Source organism: Miscanthus floridulus, chromosome 16 (genome assembly GCF_019320115.1).
Source record: "Miscanthus floridulus cultivar M001 chromosome 16, ASM1932011v1, whole genome shotgun sequence".
NCBI lineage: Eukaryota > Viridiplantae > Streptophyta > Magnoliopsida > Poales > Poaceae > Miscanthus > Miscanthus floridulus.
In genome coordinates, this window is record NC_089595.1 from 92,769,537 (window position 1) to 92,781,091 (window position 11,555).

At 44.1% G+C, this 11,555-nt stretch overlaps 1 protein-coding gene across 1 annotated transcript; it reads right to left on the bottom strand.

Moving 5' to 3' along the window:
- Positions 1-262: 262 nt before the first annotated feature.
- LOC136512886 (coronatine-insensitive protein homolog 1b-like) lies at positions 263-3,652 on the bottom strand. Its single transcript, XM_066506895.1, has 3 exons — positions 2,873-3,652; positions 1,474-1,948; positions 263-1,383 (listed from the first exon to the last, which is right to left on the bottom strand). Exons 1-3 carry the CDS (start codon positions 3,349-3,351, stop codon positions 577-579), a joined length of 1,761 nt encoding a protein of 586 aa, XP_066362992.1. The 5' UTR covers positions 3,352-3,652; the 3' UTR covers positions 263-576.
- Between the last annotated feature and the right edge of the window lie 7,903 nt (positions 3,653-11,555).

The following is an 11,555-nucleotide window of genomic DNA, read 5'->3' on the forward strand; positions in this document are numbered from 1 at the left end:
TACAGTGTTTTTCTCTTATAACAAATCAGCATCAGCTGGCTTATGAGCCGTATAAACCATTAGCCGAACATAAAAAATCAGTCTTGGTTTTGTATGGATCTCCCCTGCAAAATATCATTTATCATAAAGAGAAATTTCATGGCCCTGGTATAGTAACTTTATATACTCAGCAAGCACATATTATAATAACATACAAAACCAGTCTTGGTTTTGTCTCATCGTCAACTCTGGAGCAACCACACACATCTCAATGCTCAAAGTAGGCGGCCAAAACCCAGGTATTCCTATACCTCCAATAGTACAAATCAGGGCGAGCAAGCAAGACTCACATCTTCCACCGTTACTTATTACTAGTATACATCTTCCTAGGATTAGATAGCAGTACAGGCGAAAATAGCAAGGGCTTATTCCAGGACATCTCAGCTACTAGTAGCTTATTACAGTACGTAGCAGCTAGCCATCTAGACCTATACAATAACCACATATCAAGTTATCAACATCGTTCTTGTTGACCAGGAGGAGGCTAAGGAAGCAAGGACGTGGGAGAAAGCAGGCACCAGCTTAGTCTATTTACACTCACGCAGGATACAAAGGGACCACAGATTGTGGGCAGTCCAACCTCTTACCGGCGAGGGAGTGGTATGCAAGTATCTGAGCATGACTATCTACACAAGGTTGCCCATCTTCCATCAACCGACCTGCGTTCTCGGAATTGGGAGGTGTAAACTCTATGTTCCAGAAGGGCCTCGCCATGAGCATGAGGTCTTGGCCGGTTTGAGACGCTTTGTAGCCCTGAACCCATACGTACCTCAGGGAAGGCATACGTAGTATTGCGAGGGCCAGAGCTTGCTCGCTGAAGCAACAGCTCCTGAGTTCAAGCTTTCGCAGGTTTACGCATCCCAATGCGAAACTGAGCAATCCATCATCTGTTTCCCCAACATTACCGAGAAGCATGTATTGGATGTTCCCACTGCACTGTCCAATGTAGCCGAGACCTGCATCTGAGAGCCCTCCTGGCCTCAAGTACAGAGCAAACCTCCGAAGTTTGGTGCAGCCCCTCAACAAAGCTCGGACACCAATGTCCAGTGGCAATTCTGTTATCCTCTCTTCTCTATCAAGAAGAACAAGCCGGAAGTCGTAGAGCTTTTTGCAGAATGTCCCGATAGATTCCAGGGCCCCATTGGTTATATCAGACACATAGGCAGCTATGTATTCCAGTTCACGGCAACCTACAGCTATAGCCGTCAAGCCCACTTGAGAGACCCCTCCTTGCTCTTCTTGCACACCTCCTTCATCGTCTCCTCGCTCAATTCTGAGCCTTTGGAGCTTCTTGCACGTATCTGCAACAACACCTAATCCTCTATCTCCAATCACATTCCTCACCTATTGAAAACAAGAATATATAATGTCAATTACGATAAAAAAGATCGTCAATTGAGTATCTTCATAATTTACACGAGCAGGAGATATTACCGCGAGAACTAGTAAGTTCGGACATTTTGCAATAAGCTGGCAATGGTCTTCAGTGGTGAGGAAAGTGTACTGCAAATCCAGCTTCTTCAGTATTGCAGAAAAAGGAAATATAATAGGCATTTCATTTGTTCCCATGAAAGTAAGTCCCAAGGAGCATAGTCTTGATGGAAATCTGACATTCCCATACATGGTGAGTTCCCCTTGCTCATTGAATGCCCCTCCAGCAAATTCTTCCAGTGCTGTGACAAATTGGAAGAACCCTATCAAATCTGAAAGATCACAGTCACTAATCTTCAAGGAAATCAGTGACTTGCAGCTCTTTGCAAGAAGCTCTAGGTCAGCTGACATCACTTGAAGCTCAGTCATGTGGAAATTCAATGTTGTCAGAACAGGACAGCTGACTGCAAGATCGTGGATCCATTCCCTGCCTTTATCGTTAATTTGACATTCTTCCAGAAACAAAGTTCTCAGTGATCTGATGAAATTTAGCACCACAAGTTAGTGTGATGATTTCGTCACAATATTAGCAGCTAAAAGAATACTAAAGGGGAAAACCAAATAACAAAAGGATGCACTACAGCCTACAGGCAAATAAATGTAACCCCTTTAAGCAATCAACGAATAACAATCCCTGTCCTGACACCTAAAACAGTATGTCACGGGGGTGATCAGGAAACACCAAAAGCTCCTAGCAGCATACAGAAAATGAAAGACCTACGCCACTGTTTACATGTTGCTTGGGCATTTTGTTAGAATTTTAGAACCAAGAGAATCACAGAAGTTCAACTCAGCCAGTGGATATTATCCTTGTTTTAATTTAACTGGACTTGCATTAAATATTCCCAACAATCATGCTACACGTAAATTTGGGGTCATTTAAAGACTCCTTTTCTGGTAGATCTATCCAAAGACACTTCCATGTTCCCAGTGGTTTGCTCGATGACTCAACTTTTCTTTATATATAATATATATCGAATAAGGCATCCCATAATCAAATTATTCACAATTAACACCATCAATTAAACTTTCTTTTTTGGAGAAATCTACAGCAGAAGCCACGAACTGTAATGATACAGGTTTGAAGATGCACTCCTAAGACTTCTGCGGATCTTCTATGATTAGGAGTTAGGATCTCTAATCATTTGAGGGCAGTCCACCCAATTTTTAGCGCTAGATCTCAAACCTGCTTTTTGGTAAAAACTCTCCGTAAGGTAGCACAAGTTTCTACTTGCAGAAAGTGATGGGTGCTATGACTCCACAACCGTTTCGGGGAATCAACGACTAGACAGTAGCTACGCCCCCTCATTGTCACCATCTCAGTAAACCCCAATTCGATCTTACTTCCTCCAGCACCCAGATCGGAGCTAACAAGAGCAAGAGAATCGAGGAGTACGAGTACCTGCAGGAGTGGGCAACGAGGCGGAGTCCCTCCGTGGAGAAGCCGGTGCACTTGTCGAGCTTGAGCTCCTGCAGCATGTGGCCCCTGGCACGGACGAGCTCGGCGAGGTCGTTGTCCGTGACGACCATGCGGCGGAGGTGGAGCGCCTTGAGGCACTCGAGCGGCGCGGCGAGCTCGGTGACCCAGGGGCGGGCGTAGGCGCCCCAGTCGTCGGGTATGAGGCCGTACATGGCCGCGCGGGGCTTCCCCTTCACGGCCAGCGACTCGAGCCGCGGGAACTGCGCGAGCAGGCGCGCCGGGGACACGGCGTAGCAGAAGGGCACCGTGACGTGCTTCCGCGAGAGCGCTTCGACGCGGTGCCACCGGCGGCACACCAGCGACGCGGCCTCCCGGTCGCGCGGGTCCTCGACGAACCCAATCACCAGGTCCTGCATCTCCTCGGGGATCAGCCACCAGGGCTCTGGCGCCTCCCCGCCCATCGATCCCGATCGCGCTGCGGCCTGCGGGCGGATCAGGCGCTCGCAGGCTCAGCTGGCTTTTTTCTACCGCAGCAGCTCCACGCCGGCTCACCGAGGATCTGCTCCAGAGAGGGGCGGAGACATGGGATTCCCTCTCTCCTCTGCTCCACACACTGATTCGGTGGTGCTTGGAGGTGGAGCAAGCAGCGAGGAGGAGAGAATTATTGGAGGGAGAAGAGAGAGTGGAGAGGAGGACGAGGTGGGGTCGGGCTTGGGGGAAGCGGCGTTTGGGCCTGTTTGGTTCTGACCCTGGTGAAGGCGCCTGAGCCAGGCAGCTCCCCAGGCCGTCGATTTTGAGCGCCTGACGCTGCCTGGGCGAGCACCCCAGGCAACGTTTTTTTTAGTTTCCAAAAAGTTGTCTAAAAAGTGCTACAGTAATCATCACATCGAATCTTAGATATATGTATGGAGCATTAAATGTAGATGAAAAAAACTAATTATACAGTTTGATTGAAAATGACGAGACGAACATTTTGAGCTTAATTAATTCATAATTAAACATTAATTATCAAATAAAAACAAAAATAACACGATAACCAAATTTCCAAAATTCACGAACTAAACACGCACGCACGCACGCACGATACGGACACGCACCCTGTCGCCGCCGGCGGGCTGGTGTCCCGTGTCTTTTTTGCTCCTCTCCTGTGTCCTCGTGTGTGTGGTGGGTCAGGTGAACTGGTGATGAATAGGACGGTAGATTTGAACCGGCGGTCGGCATGCCACAGCAGCTGCACTGGTCTGGAGGCTAGTAACTTTAGTCCTTCTTAATTATGCGTTAACATGATAAGTCATAGGTGATGTAAAGTGAACTCCCTCTGCTACAGGAATCTACTTTGTTTAGTCAAGCGACTAGTATAAGAGTCAGAATTACGATGCATAGACATTTTAGTTGAAAATATTTTCAGATAAACGTTTTTTCTTCAAGAAATGATGTGATCAATTTAGACCCTGTTTGGATCCATAAATCTAATAGTTAACTGCTAGTAATTAGCTCCTTTGTATCTAAATAGAACTAACAGTTTAGCTAATCATTAACTATACCCGACTAACAACTATTTTTCTCGTTGGGTCAAACCAGCTAATATTAGCTATGAATTATTAACTAGTTAATATTAGTTATGAGCTATTAACTAGTTAATTATTAGCAGCTAAAAGATCTAAACATGTCTTTTGTTTGTTACGAAAAATGGTTTGTATATTTTAATGTCAAAGTTCTATGGTAAAGTTTGTATATTTTTGTTATTCGTTAGTAACAGTGTCAACATATGTCAAAAACATAAAATATATGGTAATAAATTGTTACTTAATATTACATATTGTCATGAAACATAGTTGGACCTACAAAGTAATGCTCGTTGCTGCGGGAAATGCAGATGATTTAGAATAAAATTAGACTATATATAATTACTTATATAAAGAAATAAACTATTATCATTCAATGTTAGTGTATTGCGTGGCATGCTGACGTGGATAACTAAATGCTTACGTGGTTCGTTGACGTGGATATCATAATTGCATATGCTGGTGGATTGCTTGTGATAGTGCATTGCTGAGGTGAACAACTTGCATTTTGAGATACAACGCTAATGAGGTTAGGATTATAAGATATATATATATTGTTTGCAACTAATAGATGTTTTCGACACAATGACAAGATCTCCAAATAAAGATTTAACCACTATTTTCTATTAGAATATAAATGAACATCTTAAAAATTATGTTTTATGGAAGTACTTTTCAAGACAAATCTATACATGTGAACATAGAGTTTGACTAAATAAGCTAAAAAGCTTCTACAATCAAAGTTCTAAAAAATTAACGCAGCCCTTGTTCAAAATGTCACTGATTTACAATCTTGAGGGAGTAGTTGCTTTGCTTGCAAAGTCAGTATAAGCTATGAATAATCGTAGAAAATGGTTTTTTGTACAATACGCTTGGGAGAAAAGGAATGGTGCCTTTTTTGCACCATCACATGTATTAGGCTGTTAGATAAATGTAAATTTATTGTATATAGTGTTTTTCTTTTTGGTTTACTCACCAGCGATCACTAGTAGAGAAACGACCTTTGATCTCACCTCGAAATTTGGCTTTAGTCCCGGTATTTTTCGCGTCCGAGAATAGAGAGACCTTTAGTCCCGGTTTGTAGCTCCAACCGGGACTAAAGGACCCTGTCCAACGGCTACTGCGGCAGGCTTTTGCTGCAGGGGACCTTTAGTCCCGGTTGGAGCTACAAACCGGGACTAAATGTTCACTTTTACTTCCGGTTTGTACCTCCAACCGGGAGTAAAAGTCTACTCCCGGCTGGAGGCTCTGTCCGAGACTAGAAAGGGACATTTAGTCCTGGTTTCTGTCTACAACCGGGACTACAGGTCCCCTCCTATATACCCCTTGTTCCTTCCCGAGCTCGAGCCACTTCGAGCTCAGTGTTCTTGCTTCATCGCCGGCCTCTCATCTTCCTCATCACCGGTGATCACAAGATTTCTTCCATTCCTCCATCAATTCTTCGGTTGTAAAGGTTATCAACTTTATACTCTCTTGTTTCATCAGTAGCTTATTTCATTTTGTGGACTAGATATATGTGGTTTTTTATGGTAGATTTTTTTATTTGTAAGCCATTTAAGCTCAAAATCATTTTAAAGTTTACATATTTGGATGAAGGAAGATTAAAGTAGTTATTCAAAACTAGTATTGAGCTTTCATTTCTAGCATGCATAGCCCACTTCATGCTTTAGAGATATAGAGAATTTTAGAGTTTTTTTTAATTTTATTTGTTTATAAAATGAGAAATTTATATTATATTAAAAATGAGTATAGAGAGTAGATGGCAACTGCTTCCGGGTCCTCGGCCTCTCATCGGGTTACAAAGCAACTGAGGCCGGACCTCCCTCTCATTGCATGCGGCAAGTGTGAGGAGAAGATTGTGATGGAGTACCGGGTGAGAAAGGAGTGTCCCAACAAGGGCCGTATCTTCTACAAGTGTCCGGATCGCAATATGAGTTATTTTGTCGCATTTGATGATTATGGTTAATTTATACTTATTTTCATGATGATTGTGATTAAAGTTCTAATTTTTTGTTTTAATTTCAGTGGGATGGCACTGGATGTTCAGGCTGGTGCTAGGAGGAAGAGTATGTTGAACACGTGCAAAACTCTCTTGCACAGGCGACTATGGTGGCTAATGAGGCAGTGATCCTATGGAAGAAGCCCATAGATGTTGAACAAACGCATAATCTGTCTGTTTTAGTTGGGGTTGGTCGTGAAATCCTTATGTTGCTGAAGTGTATTTTAGCTTTAGTATTTTTAGTGGTAGTTGGGATTGTCTACATTGTAGCGAGACTTTCATAAATTAATACCTTATGTGGTGGCATGCATATCGTATAATTAACTAATTATGTTCTAGGTTTTAATATGGTATGTATGTCATGTAATGCAGATGAGCCGGCATTGGATGTACAATGCTGATCGCCGCTCCCAAGAGTTCATTGAGGGCGTGCATTCTTTCTTACGTGTGGCCGAGGTAAAGAAACACGATGGTTTCATGTGCTGCCCATGTGCCATATGTAAGAATTTGAAGGAATATGCTAGCTCAAGGAGTCTTCATTAACACTTGTTGAAGTCGGGTTTTATGCCAAACTATATTTGTTGGACGAAGCACGGAGAAACCGGGGTTGTAATGGAAGAAGGTGAAGAAGAACAATGGGACGATGATGACATTATTGCTGAATATGGGGCATTCAATGATACTGCAATGGGGGAAGCTGAAGAAGAGGTAGGGGCAGAAGATGAGCCCGCTGATGATCTTGGTCAGGCCATTCATGACGCACAAAGAGAATGCGAAAGTGAAAAGGAGAAGATCAAGTTTGAGCGCATGCTAGAGGATCACAAGAAATTGCTATACCCAACTTGTTATGCGGGGCAGAAAAAGTTGGGTACCACACTGGAATTGCTGCAATGGAAGGCAAAGAATGGTGTATCTGACAAGGGATTTGGGGAGTTACTGAAAATCCAAAAGAAGATGCTTCCGAAGGATAACGAATTGTCCGCCACTACGTACGAAGCAAAAACAGGTAGTCTACCCTTTGGGATTAGAAATCCAGAAGATACATGCATGTCCTAATGACTGCATTCTCTACCATGGCGAGGAGTACGAGAAGTTAGATGCATGCCCGGTATGTCATGCATCGCGGTATAAGATCAGGCGAGATGACCCTGGTGATGTTGAGGGCGAACGTCCCACGAAGAAAATCCCTACCAAGATTATGTGGTATGCTCCTATAATACCACGCTTGAAACGTCTGTTCAGAAACAAAGACCATGCAAAGTTGTTGCGATGGCACAAAGAAGACCGTAAGGTAGATAATATGTGGAGACACCCTGCTGATGGGTCGTAGTAGAGAGCAATCGATAGAGAATTCCCGGAGTTTGCAAATGACGTAAGGAACTTAAGGTTTGTTTTAAGTACAGATGGTATGAATCCTTTCGAGGAGCAGAGTAGTAGTCATAGCACTTGGCTTGTTACTCTATGTATCTACAACCTTCCTCCCTGGTTATGTATGAAGCGTAAGTTTATTATGATGCCAGTGCTCATCCAAGGCCCAAGGCAACCTGGCAACGACGTCGATGTGTACCTGAGGCCACTAGTTGAAGAACTTCTACTTTTGTGGAACAGACCAGGTGTACGTGTGTGGGATGAGCACAAACAGGAGCACTTTGACCTGTGAGCATTGTTGTTTGTAACAATCAATGATTGGCCTGCTCTAAGTAATCTTTTAGGACAATCAAATAAGGGATATAATACGTGCACGCACTGTTTCGATGATATTAAAGGTATATTCTTGAAAAAATGTCGAAAGGTCGTGTACCTTGGCCATCGTCGATTTCTTCCTGCGAATCACCCCCTAAGAAAGAAAGGCAAGCATTTTAAAGGTAAGGCAGACCACCAGACCAAGTCGGGCAACCGAACTGGTGAGGATGTACTCAATATGGTCAAGGATGTGAAAGTAGTATTTGGAAAGGCACATGGCAGCGAACCTGTTCCGAACAACGCCGACGGTCACGCACCCATGTGGAAGAAGAAGTCCATATTTTGGGAGCTACCCTATTGGCAAGTCCTAGAGGTCTATAGCACGATCGACGTGATGCACCTGACGAAGAATCTCTGTGTGAACCTGCTAGGCTTCATGGGTGTGTATGGGAAGCCTAAGGACACACTTGAAGCACGACAGGACCTGCGGTGTTTGAAAGAACGAGACAACCTGCATCCAGAGAAGACAGATGATGGACGCCATTACTTAAGTCCTGCCAGCTACACTCTTAGCAAAGAAGAGAAGGAAATCATGTTTGAATGCCTACCAAGCATCAAGGTACCATCTGGATTCTCCTCGAATATAAAGGGTATAATAAATGTGCCAGAGAAGAAATTCCTAAACTTAAAGTCCCATGACTGCCACGTGCTCATGACACAATTGCTTCCCGTTGCATTAAGAGGAATTCTACCTCCAAATGTACGTCTAGCCACCGTGAAGCTATGTGCATTCCTAAATGCAATCTCTCAGAAGGCAATCGATCTAATGGATCTAGCTAAACTACAGAATGATGTGGTTCAATGCCTTGTCAGCTTTGAGTTGGTGTTCCCTCCTTCCTTCTTTAATATCATGACACACCTCCTAGTTCACCTGGTCAAGGAGATTAGCATTCTCGGTCCTATGTTCCTGCACAACATGTTCCCCTTTGAGAGGTTCATGGGAGTCCTAAAGAAATATGTTCACAACCGTGCTCGACCAGAAAGAAGCATCGCCAAGGGCTATGGAACAGAGGAGGTCATTGAGTTTTGTGTTGACTTTATTCCCGACCTTGACCCGATTGGTGTTCCTGAATCGCGACACGAGGGGAGACTAAGTGGAAAGGGGACACTAGGGAAGAAACCATATATTGGTATGCAGGACAATTATTTTAATAAAGCACACTACATAGTTCTGCAAAACTCCTCTTTGGTGGATCCGTATATCGAGACACATAAAGAGTTGCTCCGATCCGAGTTGCAAGGGAAGTCTGAAGCTTGGATTACGCGTCAGCACATAGAAACTTTCAGCGACTGTTGCGAAAAGAATGTCAGGGTGATGAGAGTATTGATGAGCAACTTTATTTGTTGGCTAGGCAGTCATCGTGGCATATTCTCACATACAAAGGGTATGAGATAAATGGGAATACATTTTATACAGTAGCCCAAGATAAAAGGAGCACCAACCAAAATAGTGGTGTTCGCATAGATGCCACCGACCCTAATGGAAATAAGCAAACATATTATGGCCGCATAGAGGAGATATGGGAACTAAACTATGCACCTACTTTTAAGGTACCTTTGTTCAAGTGCCAATGGGTAAAGGCGACTGGAGGCAGGGTAGCAGTCGACAACCAGTATGGAATGACAACCGTGGACCTCAACAATATTGGGTACAAAGATGAACCATTCGTCCTTGCCAAGGATGTGAATCAGGTGTTCTATGTCAAGGACATGGCTATAAAACCGAAGAGAGGGAAAAACAACAACGACCCAATCAATGAGCCAAAGCGCCACATAGTTCTTTCAGGGAGAAGAAACATCGTCGGAATTGAAGACAAGTCAGACATATCAGAAGATTATGAAAAGGATGACCGAATTCCACCCTTCACAGTGAACAAAGACCTAAGCATCCAGCTAAATGATGAGGACACTCTATGGTTACGGCGCGATCATAACCAAGGGATATATGTTAAGAAGAAGTTCATTATTGTGCTCGCTTGATATATATAGTGATGTATTAGACCTATTATGTAATAATTATGACTTCAGATTTTATTGTTGTGTTTTCATATTTTCTATGGTTTAAATGAATTTTCTGCTAGACGGTGGATTTCTCATGGAGAATGTGTGATGAAAAACCAAATGATGAACGTTAATAAGATGTGAAAACCAATTTCTTGTCGAAAAACAATAGTTTTAATGATTTTAATTAAGTAGTATATTTTTGCATGGTGTAAATTGTAATTATTATTTACACTATGTTAAATATTTATACAGTAAAACCAAAGAGTTTAGTTTATAAATTTTTGCTGCGTATAATAATGCAAAACCAAGTCCAAGATTTTTTTTATAAGTTTTTTGGATAATATTTTATTTATTAGGCAATTAATAACTCTCTGCATATTTATATAAAAGAAATATATAAAAAAGGGAAAAAACTTATGGTAATTGGAGAAAGCCAACTGCAGCTTTCCCTTTACTCCCGGGTGGATCAACCACCCGGGACTAAAGGTGGAGCTTTAGTCCTGGGTGTATCCACTAGCCGGGATAGATCTCCCTTTACTCCCGGGTGAATCAACCACCCAAGACTAAAGGTAGAGCTGCAGTTTTTGCGGCCTGCCCAAATGCCATTTACTCCCGGGTCGTGGGTACACCCGGGACTAAAGCTCAGACCTTTAGTCTCGGTTCTAATAATAGCCCGGTACTAAATATTCTTTAGTCCCGGTTGGTATCTCCAACCGGGACTAAAGGTATCCCTTTATAAACCACGTCCTAGTTCTCTTCCTCTCTGTCTCCGCCACACCGTCGCCTCATCTTCTCCACCAGATTGATCCAGCAGTGCCGCCGCTCCTAGGCGACCACCCTAGCCTCACCTCGTCAGCGCGCCTCTTCTCCGGCCAGCCAGCGCGCCTCGCTCGTCCTTGCTGGAGCACGCGCCGTCCTCGTCCCTAGCCCACCATCCTCGCTCGTGCTCACCGGAGCGCACGAGCCTTCACCGCGCTGCCTCACTGGAGCTCACCCGAGCCTTCCCCGCGCGCGCTGCCTCACCGGAGGGCGACCGATCCTTCCCCGCTGCTGCCTCACCGGAGCTCGCCCGAGCCTTCCCCGAGCGTGCTTGCCTCACCGGAGCACGGCTGAGCTCCCTTGTAATTAGTTTCTCTTGTATGTGCCTGTCAGTAGCATTGTATGTTTGAGCGGTTTGAGTTTTTGTAAAACACGACATGCGGGACGGCGGAGAACTCGTGCTGCCGACTCCACGTGGCTGCGGTGCCCAGCGGTGCGGCTTGTTTCGTCGTTCGTCGTTTGGCTCTGCCGGTCATGGTTTTGCGGTTGCGTTGCTCGTTTCCATCGGTTGCGGTGCCGGTCATGGTTCAGCTCT